Source organism: Urocitellus parryii, chromosome 8 (genome assembly GCF_045843805.1).
Source record: "Urocitellus parryii isolate mUroPar1 chromosome 8, mUroPar1.hap1, whole genome shotgun sequence".
Classification (NCBI taxonomy): Eukaryota; Metazoa; Chordata; class Mammalia; order Rodentia; family Sciuridae; genus Urocitellus; species Urocitellus parryii.
This window is the reverse complement of record NC_135538.1, coordinates 28,495,691-28,519,662: the sequence shown is the minus strand read 5'-3', so window position 1 is coordinate 28,519,662 and position 23,972 is coordinate 28,495,691. Positions and strand designations below refer to the sequence as shown.

Below are 23,972 nucleotides of genomic sequence, written 5' to 3'. Positions count from 1 at the left end.
GGCAGCCTATAAATGAGAGCCAGACAAAATTTAACTTGAAAGACAAACTGATTTTCCTTTTTGATTTGACTTTTCCTGAGGGCCCCGGGGGTTGAGATATCCTTCCCCTGGGTGATCTTGGCTAAAAATATAAATATCATCCACTTGTTTTAACACCTGGACATTATGATTAACCTGACTAGAAATGAGATCAACTCTTCAACATTGCAAACTATCTTAAACCCAGTGCAGTCAAGAAAAAGAAGGCTAACATTCAGCCTGTGTCAGAGCCATCATGACATTCGAAGTCTAAGGAGAATCTTGGAACACTCTGAACAATTAAAATAACATGGTGCCTTCTCACCACAAGCAATTCAAATTAAAAAGAATATGAACTTGGCCATTTTGTGAAGAGACAAATGCTGTAGCGGTTGCAGCCATGGTGAGCTTCTTCACATAGAATCTGAGTGTAGGAGATTCAGAATCGAATCTCTTCTCCCTCCGCACTCCTGGTTACAAATCACTTGAAATATATAAGTTAGTGGAACTTTGTTTGAGTGAGACTTTTTTGATCTTCAGCTACATTCTTTTCACCTTTATGAGGAACCTTATCAAACACGATGCTAGCAATGTTACCAACAAGACAGATCCATGCTCCATGAACTCCCGTGTATTCATTGGGAATCTCAACACTCTGGTGATCAAGAAGTCTGAGGTGGAAGCAAACTTCTCCAAGTATGGCAAAATTGTGGGTTGTTGCATCCATCAGGGCTTTGCCTTTGTCCAGTATGTTAATGAGAGAAATGACCTGGCTGCTGTAGCACCAGAGGATGGCAGAATGATTGCTGGCCACGTTTTAGATATCAATCTGGCTGCAGAGCCCAAAGTGAACAGAGGAAAAGCAGGTGTGAACCAATCTGCAGTGGAGATGTACAGGTCAGTATCAGAACATCCTTCTCTGTGCCCTCTACTCAGCTCCTCTTCTGACTTGGACTATGACTTTCAACGTGATTATTACGACAGGATGTACAGTTACCTAGCATGAGTTCCTCCTCCTCCTCCTATGGCTAAGGCTCTAGTACCCTCTAAACGCCAGCATGTATCAGGAACACCTCCAGAAGGGGCAAAAGTGGCTTCAATTCTTAGAGTGGACAACGGAGATCCTCTTCCAAGTCTGGAAAGTTGAAAGGAGATAACCTTCAGGCCATTAAGAAGGAGCTGACCCAACTATCTCCTGGAAAACCTGGGGAAAAAATTGAAAAGGAGCAGAACAAACAAGCAGTAGAGATGAAGAATGATAAGTCAGAGGAGGAGCAGAGCAGCAGTTCCCTGAAGAAAGATGAAATTAATGTGAAGACGGAGTCTGAGGGGGGTGCAGATGACTCTGCTGAGGAAGAGGACCTACTGGATGATGATGATAATGAAGACAGAGGGGATGACCAGCTGGCATTGATCAAGGATCATGAAAAAGAGGCAGAGGAAGGAGAGAATGAAAGAGACAGCGCCGATGGTGATGATGACTTTTTTTTTTTTTAAAGAGAGAGAGAGAGAAGAGAGAGAGATTTTTTTTTTTAATATTCGTCTTTCAGTTTTCAGTGGACACAACATCCTTATTTTATTTTTATGTGATGCTGAGGATCGAACCCGGTGCCCCAGGCATGCCAGGCGAGCGTGTTACCGCTTGAGCCACATCCCCAGCCCTGGTGATGATGACTCTTAAGCCCATAGTGGGGTTTAGAAATCTTATCCCATTATTCTTTACCTAGGTGCTTGCCTAATATCAAAATTTCACCAGACCCTCTCCCCTAGTATCTTCAGCACATGCTCACTGTTCTATCTTCATCCTTCCCTTGTTCATTAATTCATGTTGCCTTGTGCCTAATACAGGGCAATTTTCACTTCCTTTGATGCTCCTAGTCGTTTTGTTAAGTCTTACCCTGTGATTTTTGCTTTGATTTTTGTTACCTCCTTATGATTTAACAATAAAAATGATGTATGGTTTTTAATCCCCCAAAAATATGAACTCATAAATCACCATAAAGAAGTCTCACAAGGTTCCAATGTTTCTTAAGATATTTAATTGAATATATATATCTCAAAAGCCAAATTCTTACTTAAAAATTTTTGGTGATACTGCATCATTAATCCTCTGAATATGGGCTTGACCTATGGGTTCATTTTTTTCTGACCCAGCATCCCTAACTCCTGGCAGTGTGTTCCTGTCTTTCTTTCTCCCCACCTCTCAAAGCCATCCACCCAGCTCCGTCTCCACTTTCATAAAAACACAATTTCTGCTTTTATCCAATTCAAATGAATCAATAGGTACACAAATAAGTGGATTCTTTAAAATATAATCCTGAAAGTAAACACTATAGAAATGCACAGCACTTTATTAAAACTGACCTGTTTCTGAGGTTAATAGATGATTTTGCTTGGAATAAATGGTTCAACAAGTAAAGTGATTAAAGGAAAGGACATTTAACTAATTCTCTTCTGGTAAATTACAAGGTGCTTTGTAAGAATGCCATTGTTTCAAATAAGTATGAAATTAATTCCCTGAAAAAATTATTTTTAATTTTACAAATAGTTAGAATAAGTAATAAAGGAATTGAATGGTTGACAACTTAGTAGTTCAACTAAGAAGTGAAGAAGAGAAAGAAAAGACATAGCCACCAAGTTGATGATATATTAGAGCTGACCCTGTGATATTCAGGCACCACCAAATATGGTTTTTACCATTTTGTCCCCCAGTGTGCTTCATGTTAGATATATTTTGTCTATGAGACAGAATTAATTTGGAAATAATTGTTTGGGTGTTCCTTTTTCTTTTTTTATTAACCACAATTAATTGGAGTTTCTGTTCAACAAAGAGTAACAATATTATTTCAATGAGTTGTAAAATCACCTTCTTCAATGCATCATTTCCTATTATTGTGCTATGACCAGGCACTGGGGTCTCTCACCTGATTTCTTGAGCTTTTATGAAGGTATTTTTGCATGTGGATAGCTGTTCAAATTGATGTTTCTACAGTGGAAGGAAAAATGATTTCTGGAGAGTCCTGTTCTACTCTCTTGCTTCACCATCTAGCTGAGTTGATAGAATTAAAGTTCAAACAAAGAATTGAACATTTTTGATGACCTACATAATCTTATCACAGCTAAATATTTTACTTAGACACATGCATGCATATACATATTTATGTTTTTAATACTTGTAGATGAACAAATTAAACCACCTAATATGTTGAAATATATAGTAATATAACCTTTAAATATATTGCAGGAAGATTCTCCCAGGCCTTGATTCCTTATCATTCCATGTCCCTAAGGCAGGAGACTACTGATCAAAAGCAAACCACTCTTCACATAGCAAACTGCTGAGTCCCAGGGTTATTGTTGCCTTGCTTAAGAACAGGGCCTCTAAAGGCTGAAAAAAATTACTTTTTGTCCATTTAACATTTCTGCAACCAACCCCATCTGCTCACTACGATCTCTAAGTAACCACCCATACTAAGAGGAAGGGAGTTATAAGAAAACTGTTCCTATCCAATGACTTTCAGGTCACCTCTTGTCTCTACAGTCCCTGACAATTCCAGGCATAACTAGTTAGTGCAGCTTTCTTTATATGTCCTATTTCACCGCATTTATCTCCATTTACCACATTTTATCAACACTATGATTTTTAACCCGCCTCCCCTTTAGAAATAGTTTCTAAGAGTAGAGGTATAACTCTTTCCCATTCTTTATCCTTCATGCTTTATGCCTAATTCTCTAAGAGTTGATTTGGAGTTGGTGAACTCACCAACTAGACTGAACTAGCTTGATGTTTATTTGCTTTTATTTAAAAACCTCCCAAATAATTATATAAGGACTGATTTTCCTCTATACTCCATACTCACACTCCCTACCTGATATCTCCTTGGTATCTAAAAGTCATCCCAAACTTACATTATCCAACCAACTCTTTGATTAAATATATCTGAATATATTTCTTACCATCCCCACAAATAACATTAGACCCTAGCAGCTCTCTTTTCTTCACCCACCAATGGATACCATGTAGAAACCCCACCTCCAGAATATTTTCTGAAACTGTTTATTTTTCCATGGGTTTCACTGCTACTGCTCTAACCAAGCCGTCATTCTTTCTTGAATTTTATTAGCCTCTTGGTTAATTTCTGTTTCAGCTCTTGCTCATATACAATCCCTTCTCCACAAAGCTACCAGTGTGGTCTCATGAAAACTATATTAAATCATGTCACTCTTCTTCTGAAACCTTCTAATGGCTTGTCATCACACTGGAAGGACATCCAAAAACATTTTCTAGTCTCCACAGCCCCACATTGTCTGGACTGAAATCTCATTTCATGCCACCCTCTCCTTTGCTTATGGAGTCCCTGTCACTCTGCCCATCTTCATCTTTCAGAATAGCAACCTAGTTCATTCATTAGGGTCTTTCCCACTCTTTCATCTTACTCCTGTGCCAGGAGAATCTGAAACCTTCCCCCCCACACACCCCAACTAGCTACTTATTAGTGCAGTTCCATGCTGGCCAAGTTTCCATCAGGTCACTGCTTTCTGAGACTCTTGCTTGTTCCTCAGATCATGGGTTTATTTTTTGGATTCATGTGAGGCCATTCAAGGTACATGGTCATTCATGCAGTGAACAGGCACCTGCTATACCTGATGAATAACCTGCTCTGGTTGGCAGTTAAACTAGTAATATCACACTTGGCTCAGACTCTTCTCTTGGTGCAAAAGATCCAAGACATTGTCCACAAAGCAGGACACTGCCACTTTGACAAGCTCAGGGACTTCCTAGGACCCCCTAAACTGGAATCTTACCTTTGAGACCTGGCAGAGTCCTAGGAGCCCTGGGATCAATTCTATCTGAATCCTGGATGTAATAGAGACCACCAGATCTCCTGATTGTCCCCCAGTCCACACCCACACTAACCTCACCAACACTCTTTCTCCACTCTTCATCAGAAGGGCTGAGAAATGACAGTTCAGAAAAAAAAGCCAGCGATTATGATCTCTTCCATAACAGTAACACTGGCTTCCTCTGGACAGAGCACCTTTCTTTTTCAATCCTTCTCCTAACAAAAAAAGATAATCATTTTTTGCTTTTCTTTGACACTGTCAGCTTCTACAATTTCTCCCAGTGCCCAAATCAACTAACACTCTTAAAGGAAACTTCTGAGTTCTCTCATTATAGGAGTCATTCCATGGCCACCCCCTGAGGGGGGGAAAAAAAAGGCTTTCTGAGAGTTGCTGTTACTTTTTTCAGGCCACAAACACATCATTTAGAAAATTGCTACTTTAATGCCCTAAATAATGTTCTTAAGGCCTGAAAAGGTAAGGAGTTTCCAAAGTGCTTTGTTTACTAGCCAGGACCCGGCTTCTTGCAATGTCCTTAAGAGGCCAGCTTATAGATGACAATGCCTCACCAAGAAAGCCCTTGATAATTCACTAACTGCATCCTTGGAAGGAGAGCTAGAAAAAAAATAGCATTTCTAAAACATGTTGTTATAGCATGTTATAATGGATTTACAGAGTTTTAGGGAGAAACTAAATCAATTTTCACAGTTGGTGGCTATTTAGATCACACTATAGAAATGAAAATAATAATTTCAGACTATAGTTTGTAAAATTGGATCTGGAGGGCCTTCCAGATGACCTGTAACACGTGATAAAAGTTAGAACATGAAAGATAGATGTCATGGTACACACCTGTAATCCCAGTGGCTCGGGAGGCTGAGACAGGAGAATCGTGAGTTCAAAGCCAGCCTCAGCAATGGCAAGGGGCTAAGCAACCTTGTCTCTAATATAATACAAAATGGGGATGGGGATGTGGCTCAGTGGTTGAGTGCCCCTGAGTTCAATCCTAGTACCAATAAATAAATAAATAGTTAGAATATGAGGTAAAGAGACAGCAGTAGGCCAATATGGAGGTCAAGGGGCCAGAAGCCTATCTCCTCCCTGTCTTGGGGTAAACTTCCAGATCATTGTTAGTGGAAATCTGTACTCTTCTTTTCTCTTTATTTTCTTTTAATCTTTATCTTGTCTTTCGTTTAGCTCCTTGGCCACTTTCTACCAAACATACACTATTTTTTCTTACATTCATCTCTCCTATCTTTTCCCTTTCATATATCACCTTCATCCCACACCTGCTGGCTCTACTAGTGGCATATAGGGCTAAAGGGGTCATTGATACCAACTCCATAGAGAAGAGAACAGGTAACTTGGAAGAGACCATAATAGCTGGATTTTATTGAATACCTACTTAGTGCCTGGCCTTGTCCTGTGTACTTCCCACTTGTGCTCTCATTTAATCCTCTTAATTGCCCACAAAACTCTTTTATTCAATCCGCTTTTTCTATTGGAGAGTAAAAGCAGTCTTGTTTTGGTACATTTTCTTTTGTTTCTGAATTCTTTCCCCCAAAGCCCCCAAGAAATGCCAGCTTGAAGAAAATAGGTGGAAGTGGCATGTTTGACCAAGAGGTTAGAAATAAGAATGATGAACCAAAGGGGTAAAACCCCAAGTAGATTTCCATACCAATCTCTTTTATTTGCACGTTGTGCTCTTGGGGGAAAACGTGACTTTACCAACCATGTTAATGGGGAAAAGTTCTAACCCTTCAATAATTTCAAGGAAACCAAAATATGGTTTAGGTCAAAAGGAGTTCTGGATTTTGCAACACCAAGTAACCCTTCTGAGGTTTCCCAAAAATGCTGTGGCTATCCCACACAGAGCTCTCTGTGCTAATTCAGCATACACTGTAATCTAGACTACTTTAGGGGGTGCTTAAGGAAGATATCAAAGAAACAAATACCTGCACTCATAAAATCTAATATCATAAAGATGAAATACAGAATTTACAGAATATAATCAAATGCTAAATAAAAGAAAGCATAAATTGTGTTTAGTATGTGTAGAGGGACAAATGGAATAATTAGGCTTAATTAGATTGAGTTAGGTGAACATTTAGAGCATTTACTATTAACTCAAGTAATAAATGAGTTTATTAGTAAATTATTATTGGGGACAGGAAGGAAGAATACAAAAAGTTGTTGAAGCTTTTGAATGTCAGATCGATTTGCCCCAGGATTTATTTCTTCCTTCCCTTAGGCATATCACTTAAAGAGTCAAGCCCTTCGATCATTCTGCAACACCTTTAAAAGGAAGGAGTATCATAAAAGTGATGGTGACTTTATAGATTTATACTTACCTAGTAAAAAAGTTTGTAAATATAAGTTCTTTAGTAATCAGATTTACCCTGTAAAACCAAAGAAAGTAAAACCAAAGAAAGTAACTGAGGCAGCAAACACATCTGTTCCACTGGACACATGACTGTCCTCAGCTTTGTCTATGCATCTTCTACCCCAGGACAGACATCAGCTGGGGGCCAGATCCAAATTCCCCACAAGTAATGTTGTCCAGGCAAAAAGTGACCCAAGTCATTTCCTTAACACTTGGAAACATTTAAGGCTCTTTTTCTTTCCATTTCTGGTCAAGCTGTTTAGAAAACACAGATGCAGCTGGCACTGAGATATTATAAGCTGCCTTACTCAATAGCTCCAAAAGGAAAATATCTGTTCTATATCTTGGGAAAGTCTGTGGATGCCATTCACCAATTCCACGTCATCATTCTTTGGTTCTTCAGACCCAGGAATTAAGGTCAGAGGCAGCAAAGTTGCTGCTGCAATAATTTTATTTACATAACATAAAAACAACTCTGATGGTCTTCCATCACTAACCCCAGTAGTTACAGTGTGCAGCAATGGCAATCACAGCGATGGTATGGGTCAATCAAGCTTGTTTCTCCTAAGGAATAAAGTCATAGATAATGTAGGGTTTGATTTGAAGAAACCACTCCATTACTGAAAGGAGACCAGATACATTCATTTAATTTTTTTTAAATGTCCATGCATAACATATTATTCCTCTTTGGTCATGCTGAGAGAGGAAGAAGACTTTCTTCAGCACTTTCTTTGATGAGGGCTCTGGCAAGGTTCTGAAGTCCACCCTGATGGTAACATTCATGACCATAGTGACAATGAAGGTGTGATTTTGACTTGAGGAACACAAGGTAATCCTGCCATGAAGAATAGCTATGTTAGCTTTGCGATGCTGTGACCAGAATACCCATGGAGAACCACTCTAAGAAGTAATGGTTTGTTTTGGCTCATTGTTCCAGAGGTTTAGTCTCTAGTCAGGCAAGTCCATTGTTCTGGGCTCAAGGTGAGGCAGAACATCATGGTGGAAGGGTGTGATGGAAAGCCATGCTCAGCTCATGGTGGCCAGGATGCAAAAAAGAGGGAGAAAAGGGTGTAGGGCCAAAGGGAGGTGAAGCTTTCCAGGTCACAACCCCAGTGACTCACATCCTCCAGCTACATCCCACCTGCCTGCAGTTACTACACAGTCAGTCCATTCAAACCAGGGGGTATTGTTTAGGTTACATCTCACACAATTCAGCGATCTCACCTCTGAGCATTCCTGTATTAACACAGGAGCTTTAAGGGACACCTCATACCCAAGCCACAACAGCTATAGAAAAAGATGCTGGGGTGTCACCATTATTCTTTCTTTTATAGCCCATCTCACTTTTTAGTTTAATGATACAACCAGCTACAGTTAAGCTATAAATTAAGCATGGTTCCTATTGTTTCATACACTATTACAACCACACACAGTATAGCATAGTATTAAAAGGTTATTATCAACCTTGGAAGCTTCATCGTATCTGAATCTCCCGCAAGTTACTTTTATGTTGTGTCTACCTCTTTCAAATTCTTGTAAGGATTAAATGAGAAATTTTGTATTTTTGAATAGCTTAGCGCTGTGTTTGGTAAATAAGCATACTACAGAGGTAGTGTCTGCATTCAGGTCTGTGGGAACCCAAAGCTTTGCTGTCCAGATCATGCTTTACTATTGACAAAATTTGAAAACAATATATGCTACCAACCAAATACTTGTGTCCCCCCCCAAAATTCATATGTTTAAACCTTAATCCAATGCAATGGTCCTGGAGATGGGGCCTTTGAGAAGTAATTAGCACCCTTGTCACAAGAGTCACCAGAGAACTTGCTTCCTCTCTTTCTCTGGCATGTGAGGGTATAGCAGAAAGGCAAGAGAAGAAGCCTCACCAAAACCTGACCCTGCCTGACCTTTGGTACCCTGACCTTTGTCTAGCCTCCAGAATTATGAACAATTAATTTATGTTTTTAATCCATTCAGCCTATGGTATTTTAATATTGCAACCCAAGGTGACCAAGGCATGTTCTTATAGAAATCATGTATCTCTAAACTCCCTTAAAACACAAGCAGTGTTGATTCCTCTTTCTTTGCTCTGTTGGAAAAAGAATTTTTCTTAAGCCAACAGTTGGCTAGGAAAATAATATCAACTCACCTAAGAAAAAAAAGTAAGAATACTTTAGAAGTTTTTAAATCATTAAACATTTAAAAATTCTATTAAATAAAAAAATCAGTAAAAATATGTTTTCCTGGCTCTGTACAGATTTGATGTCATAGTATATTGCACATAATTTTTAAAAGTTTAAGTAGCAATTTCTAAGGCATTGTCTTAGTTTCATGCTATGGAGAAACATTTAATGAAAAAAAGTTGATTATCATCATTATAATAGCAAACACTAATCGAGACTTATTATATCCACCTTTATAGTATAACACTACAATTCACTGTACTTTATAATTAGTTGTGCTTATGTCTGTCTCTCGACTAAAATTGTAAACAATTTCCAGGTCAAGAATCATGTTTTTTATATATTGAACACTTGGTATGGAGCAGGCTCAATAATAGGTAGCTAATGAATGAATAAAGGATACATCACTATAATTCAAGTTACAAAGTAACTTCTAAAGTCTACATTAAAAGACAGGCCAGAGTACCAGGGGAAAATACTGGTAGAAATAAAGTTGCATTGCTGATAAATAAAATGGATAAGATGTACTGTTTAATTTAAACAGAAGAATTATTTTTGAGGCAGGGAACCAAATGAGACTTTGTCTGGGTTTAACAAATGGAAAAAGATGTCTCCCAACAAGGGAGACACTTCAAGCAAAAACATAATATATTCATTTTTTTGTTATTACAACAAATTGCCATACTTAAAATGACTTAAAAGAACTCAGATTTATTATGTTATAGTTCTGAAGGCTAAAGAATTGAAATGCATCCCACTGGACCAAAATCAAGGTTCCCCCAGTTTTGTGTTTCTTTCTGGTAACTCAAAGGGAAACTGCATTTTCTCATCTTTTCCATCTTTTGGAGGATCCATTGTTGCTGGCTGTGGGCACATTGCTATCTTCAAAGCCAGCAAGCAGAGTCCTTCTCATAGCACACCCCTCTGCCACTGATTCTCCTATCTTTCTCTTTCATACAAAGACCTCTCAGGGTTACATTGGGCCCATTCAGATAATCCAGACATTCTCCCTAGTGGAATACCAGCTGATAGCAATCCCCCAATTTCTTCAGCTACTTGAATTTCCCTTTGCTGTGTAACCCAACATCTTTACAGGTTACAAGGTCCTAGGATGTGGACATCTTCAGAGGCCATTATTCCACTGCTATTCATAGTATCTGAGTGCATCTGGCATGTTGAGTGTGTATCTGACATAAATTCGAGTGACTTGGTGAATGGGAGCCTATTTTTGAAAGTTGAATGCCCCACAAAGGGACTGTTTTTGTAAATAATAATTTTCTTTATGTTAAATTAATCTTAGTAGTTGCCCATCACATTTTATATGTTACATATTTGAAAATGACATGATTTTTTTTATGTCCAGTCCACAATACAACAACATTTAAAGACAAACAGGACTTAACTGAAGTTTCTTTAATGGTTAATAAGAGTTGAATATCTTAATGACAGCTCAATCAACCAACTCCTCAAAGTTTGAAGGCAAGGTTGGGGTAGTAGTAACAGTATTAAAGAGGCATTGATTAAAAGCCTGGGGATGTACTTCTGAAGTTGAGCCCTGATACTCTAATTCAGACATACAAACATAAAGAGCAGCAAGAGACAGAACGTATACAAACCAAAGGTCAGTAGATTTTACTTTGCATTTAAGTGGATGACAGACTGTCAATGTCAAATGCAAAGATATATCAGAGAACAAGAAGTGCAAGAAGTCTTACTAGCAGACCACAGGATAGATTCAAGAAGGGGCCCATGGAAGACAAAGAAAGACCCAGAGATTCAAATAAGAAAATAGAACAGAACAAGTTGGTTTCCATATCCTAGAGACAGAAAGATGCACAATCTTTTTAGGTAATTTACAGAACAGAAGGAACAAAATATCACTTGATTTTGACTAGGGAAGAGGGGGTGAAAAAAGGAAATTACCAAAAGGAAATTCGTAGAGAAACTTTTGATGCAAAGGTCTTATACACACATCAATGCTGTGAAGTATTCCAGTGTGCTGTGCATTCTTTCTTTGGGTATAGTGCTGTTATTCTTCTAGCAACACTATATATCAAACCAAAAAATGATTTGTTGGGAATCCCCACACCACACTTTGCAGAGCATGATGTATATTCCCTATATTACATGGCCTTCCCTTTATTTTCACTCTCAGTTCTCCTGCCACCCCAGAGGACAATTTCTAAAATTATCTGAAATGATAAGATGATGTATATTAATCGTTAATACAATATCTTCCAGCTTCCTCTTTCTTGCTTTTTTTTTTTAGTTGTTCCACTGGATAACAGGAAATATAGGTGTTTGTAACCATAGCAAAGCATTTAGCCTTAGAAAGAACCAAGGAAGACAATGGAAAAAATATAACAAACTGTGTTTTCAATTACCAACAGATGCTTTCATTTATTCTAAGCGTTCTTGTTTAGTTAACTGTACAAATTTTTAATCATATAAATGTGGGGATATTTCTAGCCTCATGCTCTTGATTACCCTCATCTTCCAGCTGATTTCACATGCCTCTGGCTCCTGGCACCTCACAAATACTGCATGAGGGGCAGCATGACTTCCAGGAGATACCTGTTAAAAAGTGTGGCCTGCTGTAGAGTTTATTTTGTCTTTTGTGTTTTCTGTATGTCTGTGTTTTGCTAAGTCAAAACATGAGAAATGGCATTGTGGTGCATTTCTCTGAGTCAGCAGCAGCATTGGCCACTGGCTACAGTGCCATGAAAGACTTTTTCCCATCTTTATTTCTTTGTGGAATCATCTGGTCACCATTCATTCATGCCTGGAATATTACAGTCGGAAAGATTACCAGGCTTCCTCCAAAGACCACTTTGCATAATGTATAATAAATTAAATGAAGAAACTGGTCTTGGTGAGAGTATCCCAATGATGAAGATTGAAGACTCAGAGCCTTTCCTGTACTCCAGCCATTCTGGAAATGGTGACGGGGTGCAAGAAAATGCTGAAAAGGGATGGCAAAATTGGCTAAGTTTTGTTTGACATTTGATGAGAACAGACTTTCAAAAACTTGGTAATAAAGTTCTTTAAGAGTGATCATATATGTTCACCACAGTGGCTTACACTTAATATTCAATCTTATCTTTAAAGTTAATCCATAAGGGAAACAATAAACAAAATTAAAAAGCCAAGCAGTGGCTCAAGGTCATGAATATCCCTTGATACTGCCCTCATTCTTATGTAGCAGTTCTGATTGTTTATTTCCTTTGAAAGTGCTTGACCCCAGCAGTATAATTGTTCTCCATTCTAATAGGTGTATCTGTAAAGAATGGATCTTCGGCTGCATTTTCTTTCATAAATGACTAATACAGAACAAGCAGAAAATAGCTGTCACATGGTAGACCTCTAGGCCTGTCACTCAGAATATAGTCACAGATCAACACTGTTGTCATCCTCTGGGAACTTGTTAGAAATGCAAAGTCTCAGTCTTTTATTAAAAAGTCTCAGGTCCCTACCCAGATCTGTCAAATTAGAATCTTGCATTTTAATGGATTACCTGGTTATTCTTTGCATATTAACATCTGAGAAACAGAATCGCATCTGAGAGACACCTGTTGGCATAGATATTTCATGAAATTCATAACCCCCAGGAGGTAATAAGAGAAAACCAAAAGAGAAAAAAATAATCATTGGAAGAGGCAGCAGGGTTATACTCCATACACATGGAGCAGTTGAAATTTCCTTCTTTCAAACTGACGTTGAGATCCTTTCAGGTAAAGGTAAGTGAATATCAAGGGCAAATGTAGGTCCTGTTAGAAGGCTTTATTCCTTACTATTTTTTCACTTCCCTTTGTTATGTTGTTTGCATCAATAATCTTTCTGTATCTTATTAGTGACCTGTTTACTTTTATTATATTAAGAGGAAAAGCCCTCATCCAGCAACCCTTTGTGGATTGTCTGCCCTCCACACTCCTTGGGGTCTTCTGAGCCCAGCGTAATTCCTGAGAAATTTCAGAAGTCAGCCATCTCACTTGTACAGAATGAAACAAGAAAAAAAAACATATTTCAGACTTTAGGTCCCTTGTTATACATTATATTTGGTTTTGCACAAATACTTCTTTTAAATGTACAAATTGATAAGCAATCAAAATTCTAAAAATGTTTGAGGAATAAAGACCCCAGCAAATAATGTGAGGCTCTCATAAGTTTGTCTAGGGAAATGAGGCCAGCAGGCAGCCTGAAGACACATGCTCCTTAGCAGAGCATAGGACACAGAGCAGGAACATCAGACACACCCATTAATCATTATGGACTTCCGGAAGCACAATTCTCCTTTGCCCAAACCTATACAGTATTAACTGGAGCACCAAATAACCCACAGTAAAGATCATGCAGGCTTCAACCTAGATGTAATTCATGAGCTGTTACATCTCCAAAATGGACTTATAAATAATATTTATCTTATTGAGCCACTTCTAGTAAGTTCACACGTACATTACCTTTTATCTAACTATGCTGATTCACAGGTCAACAATTTTGTCCACCTTATTCTGCCTTTCCACTCTTAAATATCCCCAGGAACCACTCCCCAATACCCTCTACCTACTACCCCTATCTTTGATTTCCTCAATGCCTGTATCTCCATGAGGAGGGCAAATTTCCAAAGGGATGTTGACTTCAAGGGGTGGGTTTGACTTTTAAGATTTCCAATAGATCCCTGGCTAAAGTTTTAGTTTAAGTAAATTGCCAAGTATGTTATCTTATAGTTTAAAAATAATAATATTATATTTTGTAGCACATTTTGGTTTTAAAATAGCTCACATTTTGATCTTCTTATAAGATCCCAGTGCAATGGATAAGGTGCTTTTTGCTCTTATATCCATTTGTAGATAAGGCACTAAGTTTTAAGCAAAATTTGGTAGTGAAACCCAGTTTTTGTAAACCTCAGTAGGCATGTAGGGTTGTTTTAGAGATTTTATTGTTGTAGCTGTTTTATAAAAAGTAGACACACTCAAATATGAAATTATGAATAAGTGTCCTCTACCACCACTTAGGATCTTTCACAATCAGAAGATAGGTTTTGGAATCCTGCAAAGGCTACAGTCAGAGGTGGCCAGGGTCACACACTGTAGAGTTATGTTCAATGTGGAAAAGAACAGGAGGCCATGTTCACTAGCAAGGAGGAACCAAGGAAAGCAAGTAGGTCTTCCTACCACCTTGATCTCATCACTTGAGTTGGCAAAACTCTCAGAGACAGTCAATTTAGCATAGATTAAGATACCTAAGAGCCAGAATAGAGGTCTGACACCAGCTGGAACCCTGGTTCCTCTCTTTAGAAAAACAAAAAATAATAACAACAATGGAAGAAGACCAGATGTAACTCACACTGAAAGCCAGCATCTAGGCAACAGAGCTATATAGGTCCAGGTACCTGAAAAAAAAAAAAAAAAAACAACCCAGGGACCAAGACAGGAAGTGCTTCTTGCTGCTGTTGTCCTCACAGTCAGTACATACTTGCAAAGTGAATAAGAGAGTGATTGGGTATAGCTTAGATACCTGTTGTGAAATCAAACTATGAATCTGCCAGCTCAACCCCTTTACTTTCCCCATCTCATCTTTCCTCATCTTGCCCCACCCACTCTCCCCCTTTCCCACATGACAACAGAAATATGTACTGCCTTGTATGGTTGGTCTGCAGACCCAGTCCTTTTCCCTACTCGCTGGCACCGTTCCTTGAGATTAGCTAAGGCCAAAGCTATTACATTTCTGTTTCTCCTGAAGGACACTGTAAATTGTTTGAGCTTCTTAGACTACGTTAAACAAAGTTAAAAGACCTGTGTTCCCTTCCCTGTTCATTTTGAGTTGCATTTGAGTTGCGTCTATGAAAACAGGGTGGTCACACGCGCACGTGTGTGTGTGCGTGCGTGCGTGCGTGTGTGTGTGTGTGTGTGTTTACACATTCATATTTGAACTGAATTGATGGAGAGGACAGTCCCATCAATAGTTTGACATTTTTCCCCAAATGATAGAAAAGAGATGAGGACTAAAAGAGCAAGTACTTCCAAAATAATTGAATTAGATTTTAATTAAGATGAGGTTTTATGAGAATTTATTGACTAAAAAGAAAATAAGGTGGCAATGAATATCAGTTTCTAAGTTTGCATTTTTAAGGTTCATTCGCTAGAATGATTGGATATACTTAATATTGTTAATATTTTATTTTTAAAATCATAAAAAGGCTTATCTGTCTAGTGACTAGAGCACCCACAGTCTATGAGATTTTTACATAGCCATCAGAACATTAAAGATTCTTCAAAATAATTCAGGGACCAAATCAACTATGCCTTGGACACTCTTCTTTTTGTCTTAGAGTTATCGATTTCTTCTCTTTTATACCTGCAACCACGCATGAAATCTTTCTGCTAGAATTAGGTTTCCATTGGAACAAGCTGTTTTGTCTTTGATAGTTCTCAGTACATTTCTTTCACACAAGAAGAGAACTCCTCTATTTTCCTCTTAATGGGATGTTAGGTTGACTCACAATGACTGAAAAAAGAAACTTGGTTATTTTGAAAATCCGTCCTAAAATTTTCTGACTGTAGCACGTGAATTACAGATGTTAACATTTTTAAGAGTTCTTACAAGTCAGGTAGATGAGACTTTGCCCCATGACTCCTCTGAGCACTGAATATCTCCACCCGTTGCTCCATACCCTGTAACACAGACTGCTAACACAGTATCAAAGTGAATGATACTCATGGCACAAGCAGAGGAAAAACTATAGCTTGATAGGCATGTTCTTCTAAGGTAACTATCTGCAAGACTAAAGGGATGACAGCCTAAGAGATGCCAGCTGCAAAACGTAACAAAACCACCTTTCAGAGCAATAATGTGACACAGAGATTTTAGTCCAGTAAGTTCCAGCCACCATCCCATCAGTTTGCCCCTCTTTTGAGCTTGCAGTTGAGCCAAAATCTCCTGAGCCAAGCTTTCTCGCAAGATTTCCTGTACTTCCTGTTTCTATGTGAGCCAGAAATACCATGAGAACGACCTTTCTTGTGGTATTTTTGCACTTCTGCTCTGGGATGAAGATAATCCCACATTGGGGGAAATTTTTTAAATTGTTCAAACATTTTTAACTTTCAAACCTTCAAGTGAAGTAGGTTCTTCCTTAGGAATGAAAATTTGAAATAGTGTTTGCTTAGCCCTAACTTATCTCCCATAGGAAGTCTTCATGCTCCATGGTCCAACATCTTATAACTTCACATTTTACAAGGAAATATGTAAAATATTATGAAGAATACAGTGTAAATTTATATCCTTGGATTAAAAAATAAAACTTCATTCTTGAAGAACTGTACAATGAAGAGTCATGTTCATAATATTGGCGTATGTGATATATATTATATCATATATTTGTTTTCTTTGTTCTTAACCCCTTTGTTCCAAGGGTCAGGATATCCTGATGCTAAGTGCTATTGCAAAATAACTGAACAAAAATAAAAATAGTCAAACACTTAGGAAACTCTTCAGTTGTTATGTCAAGGAAGTTTGTGACTAAGAAGTGAGTTTAAAACATTATTCAGGAAATATGGTAATAGAGTGCAGCAGCCTACATGTGCTTATTAAAGAAAATATTGTCTCTCAATTCTGAAAAGCTTTGGTGCCTCCAGTCTGATGGAGAGGGAAGATAGGACTGGAAGGGCTGAAGTGGCGGATGTGTCACACTGAGGCGGAATCCTTTCATCTGCTAACAGGGAAATAAAGAATGGCACCACTTCCTGATAAAGTGATCACTGATTATTCCCTCAGTGGGTGGTATAAATATCTGGTTGTATTAGGAAGAGCTGTTTGATCAATATTTTAATGATGAAAGTCATGAAAAGTAGTGTCTTTGATTTTTTCATTGTTTTGCTCCTTTTTCATGTATTTGGAAAGAGAATAGGTTTGCTGGTATACTCTTCCACCCAGAGGGAAAAGAAAGAAAGAAGAGAGAGAGAGAGAGAGAGAGAGAGAGAGAGAGAGAGAGAGAAAGAAAGAAGAAAAGAAAAGAAAATCACTTAAATCACTTACCAGTGTGGAACACCCACCTTCTTAACCATAGGTTCGGAGAAATAATGGAATAATACTAACAACAAAATCACAGAAGCTTTTTTTAAAAATGAGGTAGGAGCAATGAAAACAAAACACACTCTATGATGCTCTTTCTCCTCTCCCCCATGTCTCCTCCACGCTCCCCTAAAGAAACATCAAATGATTGTGTGATCAAACCAGCTCCAAAAGGAATGTAGAGCAAGAGCAACAGATTGTACATCAGCAAAATGAAGGGCCAACCAAAACAAAGCCCTTTGCACTGCAGAGATGTGGAGAGGAGAGGAAGATCGGGTTGTTACAATGTCCTCCAAGAAAACAGGGGCTATCCATGTGAATGCTCAAGTTCAAATTGTTCCCACAAACCCAATTTACTGAGGAAAGTGCCAAGCATAATACCACCCCCACTTTCGTTTATGTCCAGGGCCTTTCACATAAGCTACGGGGGGCATCCCTTGTTGCTGTGTTGGTTCTGCTTCCAGGGTGAGCGCCTTCATCTCCCAGCCTCAGGAAACAAGAGAACTGGCCCATGGTTGTCCTCAATTCAACCGCTCTCATGTGGGGACACAGTAGTCAGTGGCCCAGATATTATGCCCACAGTGCGCTCTCTCCAGAAAGTGAATCTTCCACACATTTCCCCTTTCTTTTCAAGACCGCTCAGGCCCCCTGTGAACATTCTTGAAAATGACTGCTTCCATTTGAAAGTGGGTTTGTAGCCATCCCAAGTTGTGGGTCCAGACAGTACAGACCCACAATATGCATAGGCACGGGGACCTTGATGCTTCTCTAACTCACTTCTTTCGCAGCTTTGGAATGTGATTCGATGTTATTTCCCTTCCAGCTGAAGGGCAGCTGAGGTTACAAAGGGATTTGACTAATAAGCCAAAAACCCTGTTAGGTTTGCTGAGAACCAAATGACAGCGAAGGGGGAGGGGTGCGGAGTAGGAGGGAGAGTGTTTGTTTGATCTGGGATCCCAAGATCAGCCCAGTTCCATCCCAGTGTGTCCCCCCACCTGGCCTTTGGAGAGAAGCTGCTGCGAACTGGTTCTGCGGTGCTCAGCTTCCTTTTTTTTTCTTTCTTTTTTTTTTTTTCCCTGAGAGCTCCTGGGGGTTTGCAGGGGACCAGAGACCTGGAAGCTTCTAGGCTTCCTGCAGTCCGTGGTTGACTCCTCACCTGACACCTCCAGATAACTGGCCTCTGGGGGACCCCGGAGAGTCTGGCAGAGAGACAGCCTCCCTTCTTTGCCTGAAGTCCTTCAGAGCTAAGACGTTTGACAAACTTTGACAAGCACCAAAAAGCAAATTGGAAACAAATCAGGAGGAAGAGGAGGGAAAGCCAATGCAGAGAACTCCATGGCTTTTCTTCCCCCCGCTGTCGTTCCAGCTGTAGCCTGGGATTAATTAAGTGCTGTGAACTCAGTGCCTGAGAGAGAAGGGAAAAGGAAAAAAAAAAAATGCATTCTATCTCTCAGGAAGGAGTACAGTAACAGTTTCTCACCAGTGAGAAACCTTGGGAAGTGCCTCGCTCTCGTCGCCAGCGTTTGCGCGGGGACCAGAGAGACAGGAGGCTGTGCCAGGCTGGAGGAGGCTTGTCTTTCCAAGGCTGGAGAGGATCTCACGGGGGTTCGGCTACCCCTGCAGAGGGAGAATTTCCCTTCTGCGAGCAGCAGCGGCGGCGGCGGCAGCAGCGGCGGCGACGGTGGCGGCGGCAGCCCTACCTCCTCTTGTGGGGCACAGGGCAGAATGCCTGTACTAGAGCGGTATTTCCACTCGGCAGAGCTAGGCAGGAGGTGGACAGCCCCAGAAGGTGTGCTGCCCTCCTCCCTGGGCAGCCGGCCGGGGTGCCAGCAGGGGCCGCTGCCCTGGGACTTGCCAGAGATGATCAGGATGGTCAAGCTGGTTTGGAAATCCAAAAGTGAACTGCAGGCAACCAAACAGAGGGGCATTCTGGAAAACGAAGATGCTCTCCACAGCTTTCCAGGTAAATTGACTGTGGGGTGCAACAAGGTGGCAGGGCCACATCTGATTACTCGAAGAGCCCAAGTCAGAAAAATGGGAAAAGGAAGGAAGACCAACTGTACAGTTTAGGGTCCAAGGGCTGGGACTTACAAATGTTGGCTCTGTTGTAGAAAAGCATCTAAAATTTTAAGAGTGATAAGGTAGGAGGTGGTGCATGGGGTTGGAAATAAGAAACCTGGGATTTGGGCTTAGCCTGCTTCAGGCTTGCCCTGTGGGCTCAAACAAGCTGAGTTTCCGTCCTCCAGAGGAGAGGGTGGAATTGGATGCTTTTTAATGTCCATCCTGCCTCCAGACTTTCTTGTTGACATATTAGAGCTACCTTCCAAAACAAAACAAAAAAAAATTCTCTTTGAGTTGCTTTTTGTAATTCTGCATATAAAGTAAAATGTCTCTTCCAGTTGTTAACTATACAACTATAGAATGTATGATATTCCCAGGACTGCCTTTGGCCTACACCCTTTCCATGTCCTGGGCAAGTTGGTAAACTCTCGTGCCTCAGTTTCCTCTTTGACAAGCAACAATAATACAAACAACCCTAAACTGATAAAAGGAAAAATCAACTCACCCACAAATGTGGAAATGATGATTCATAGAGGATTTGTCATATCATAAGAATGTGCTGTATTTGGGACTGTCATGGAGAATTTGCTGTTTCTAACAGTGAGCACAAGGACACAAAGATGCCTAGGATCCCCCTGAAGGTCCCCAATGGGCTCCCTAAACTACACATGCTATAAGTGATTCCAGGGTGATCTCTCCCTTTGTGGAATATGTTGGTAAATATTTGTAAAGTAGTGGCTTCACTTGAGAAGAAAGAAAATGAGTGTGTGTTTATGTATTTGACGTTTTGGCTGGCCCTATGCAGTGGAATCTTGACATGCCATTGGCGGTGAGAGATGGGGTGGACAGAAAAGATACACCAAAAATTACCTCTCTCTTTCTCATGGAAAGAGACTAGGAAATTAAAACTTGCCTGGTTTTGTTTTTAATAACTTATGACAGAAACTTTTTTTTTGGTTAAGTTGCCTAATAATCTATAAAGAATATTATAAAAAAGTAATGGTCTGAGCAAAGAAAAGAATTTTTAAAAAACAAACCAATGTTGGTCTCTAGTAAACAATGAGTATTTAAGTACTTAGAAAAGAGAAGGAAACCAATCATCCTGAGGTTTATGTGGCATTCGAGAGATGGAGCACTGGGAAATGGGTCTTGGTCAGAAGAAATGAGGTAATGCGGAAGCCATCCCATATTTCGTGTGTATAGGGCAAGCAAAGTGGAAAAAGCCACCTGGGCAGAAAATTCAACTATGACACTTCAACTGTTGCTCTCCTCGGTTTGTTTTATTAAATTAAATGATTAAAATTCATATTTGAAATGGCACCCTCTGGTAAAACTGCCGAATTCAACAGATGTTAGCGTGTCAGTGGGGTTGGAGGTATGTTATTTTTCTATCGTGTGTTAGTGGGTGTCTGACTCCTGAAGACGCACTACTACAGAGAGAAAACAGAGCTAGTTTAACTTCTCATGGCTTAAATGGGTTTTCTAGCCTTTTGCTAGGACAGGTAGCTGAGTCTTAATGGAAATGCATCGGTGGCCATTTGGAAAGATCGCTGCACCCCAGGCTGCAGTCCTGGTCACCCTGCCTGGAAGGAGCAGGCTCTAGCTCAGTACCTCCCTAAAGGATGCTGGTCCCCCTCCCTTCTTCTTCCTTTGCCTTCTCATTCTCAGAGAGAGAAAGGCTCACAATTTCTGGGGTCTGCAAAAAATCTTTATCATCCACCTATGAACAGAGGGTCTTAGGATGAGCCCCAGAGGTGAGCTGCTTTGCTTTCAGAATTATCTCTTGCTTCCTCTTCCTCATTCACCTGGTTCCCAAAGCCCTTTCCTTGCCCAGCATCAGGTGCTGTTCAACTGCGCCATTTTCACCACTAGGGAGTGGCAGCAGGGACCCTGCCATTTCTCCATTTTTAGAAATGATGGCTTAAGCAGTTTACCCCGGTGTGTACAGGTTTATGGTAGAAATGATCCCCCCCAACACACATCAGTTCTCACCCTGGCCTCAGTGCCCTCAAACAATTTATACTGTTACAGTATCATTAAGCAACTCACTGTGCATCAAGTGGCACCCTACCTCTAAGTTCTGTGCTTGAAATGTCTTCTTTGGATCAACTGACTGAAAATGTTGTATTCAGACTACCAAATCCAGTTCAAGCATCCGGTCCCACCTTCTCCAATAGCTGTGTGTTCCCTCCTCTTGGCTATCTTTACCATTAGGTACTTAATACATTGCATGTGTGGCAACAACATTTTTGCTACGCAAGTAACTGAAAACAGGAAAACTAAATATTATAAACTCTGTGTATATTTTGACTGCTTGTGGTATCAGATGAATTGGTTTAAATGTTTAAAAACCATGAAATTGCAGAAATTCTGAATAGAACTAATAGTCACTTTAGAGGACTCTAGAGATGGTGTTACCAGTCTAATGTAACCTTAAAAGTTCCAGTTTTTCTCTTCCTTCATGAAGGGCATCATTATTTTTACTCGTATTTTTTAGATGACACTGGAACTTTGTTCTTTACGAGTGAAATAGAAAAATGTTTTGAGGTTTTATTTTAAATGGAGAGGGCAAGAAGAATTCATGGGAAAATAAGGATATAAATAAGTATTCATGAGAGATTTTTAAGATGAAATACACTGAATTGGATGGAGGCACAGGAGTCTCTAGTGCTCTGATGAGAGCAAGGTGACATGTGGACATCTCCCACCATCTTCAGATCAGCATGCACCAGAGACACTTCAGTGGCTGTTCCAAACCATAGGCTGGAGAAGAGAATGGGAGACAGCAAGGAAGAAGGACTAGCAACTTTCACATGTTGGGGCTTATGGCATCTTTGGCCAAGCCAGGCACTGGCCAAAGCACTGTTTACCTTAGAAAGGGACTCTGCTGGGGATGGGTATGTTTGAGGTCAGAATGTCAACTCAGTTTATGAATTGTACCATATTATTTAGTTATTCACATCTTTTCTCCCTTTTCTCGGGGTCATCAGATTAACTAGTTAGCCCCTATATTTTTAGAACTGAGGTAAATAGCTCAGAGACTAAGCAGTTTGACCAAGCTGACACATTTCAACTGTGTCAGAACCAGATCAGGACCTCAGTTGCCCAACTCTGGTCTCCAAAACTCATATGATTGGGGCATGTGGTAGGTAATTTAAATTTATACTTAAGACTTAAGACATGGCTTTATCGATTATATGTTGACGGAGCAAGCATGAGAATTCATGATGCAAACCTCAGTCAAACCAGAAAAATAATAGTAGCAGACAAAAAAATTTAAAGAATTGTACCTCCTTTGCATTTTTCTACTTATCTTGTGAATTTTAGTTTTAGAAAGAAGCCTCAAGTGCTGGGAAGACCCAGGGGAAAAACCTCATCTACTATTAACAGAAATTAAGCTTCTATCACAGGGGTAAAAGCCTGCTCTGAGGTAGGGAGCAGGGAGAGAAGAGGATGAGAAACAACAGGTGGTTTCTCAGATGCTGTGAACACAAATATTATTCTAATTATGATTCTAGCCAGCAAGCAGCTTAAGACTAGACATCTCCTAGCAGGACTTGTTCTTAGTTGAATAAATAATTTGATTTTAAAATTCAGTCCAAATAACTGCAAACTCTGCAGCTATGGAACTTACCTTTCATTTTGGCATCTCTGGTCTAAATTTTACATTATATTTTACTTATTTATTAGGCTTGTTCCCATTTCAATAAAGCCTTTGGTTCCAGAAAAAATATAGAAAACACAACTGTCTCTCTCAAAAAAAAAAAGAAAAGAAAAAGAAAAAAATTGTAGCCCATTTCTCAATAGCCATTGAAACTCACATTTCATAGAGAATACAAATATCAGAAATTTGCTTTATACCCAGCTCTAAATATCAAACATCAGACAAGAAAATTCTTCAAAAAGAATTTTGGTTCCTAAACTCCACAATTCATATTAGCATTTAATGTATAATTTTAAACTTTTCAATAATCAGACATGATATGAATTTAATATGTTAAAGACTAAACACTCTGATCATTATAATTCAAGGAACATTTATTAGTTGCTTCATGTATACCAGGGATTGTGCTAGACAACATAACTCAGAGATGAATCAACAGACTCAGAGAACAATTATGAATTTATGAATCAGAGTTCAGTCTACAGAGTCAGTGTGAAAACAAGCACTTATTAGTTTAAGCCTCTCTGTCCACTCAAAATATTGACTGTAAAACTAGTAAAATTCAAGAACACTTGTAAAACTTCACATATACTTTCAAATACTCATCAGTGCCTAATGATCTCATTCAAAGCAAAACAAATTGCTTTAAAAATCAATTTGTCTCAACAGCAAATAACCTGACATGAATTCATAAGGTTTTGCTAAAACTACTGCTCGTATGTAGCTATACTGGATAATAATCATTGGCCATTTA

The 23,972-nt window shown here is 39.4% G+C and overlaps 1 protein-coding gene and 1 pseudogene across 4 annotated transcripts in view; both read left to right on the top strand.

Moving 5' to 3' along the window:
- The window catches only part of Pde7b (phosphodiesterase 7B), a 307,847-nt gene that overhangs the window by 149,355 nt on the left and 134,520 nt on the right, over positions 1 to 23,972 (top strand). Inside the window, exon 1 of one of the 4 annotated variants that reach the window (XM_026391849.2) lies at positions 18,973 to 19,456. The exons of 1 other annotated variant lie outside the window; for it this stretch is intronic. In XM_026391849.2, coding sequence (XP_026247634.2) covers positions 19,219 to 19,456 — 238 coding nt within the window. In that variant the 5' untranslated portion in view covers positions 18,973 to 19,218. Of the gene's footprint in view, positions 1 to 18,972; positions 19,457 to 23,972 lie in introns of those variants that run through there. 2 more of the 4 variants (XM_026391846.2, XM_026391847.2) reach the window with 2 other exon arrangements.
- LOC113184950 (heterogeneous nuclear ribonucleoproteins C1/C2-like) lies at positions 578 to 1,515 on the top strand (annotated as a pseudogene).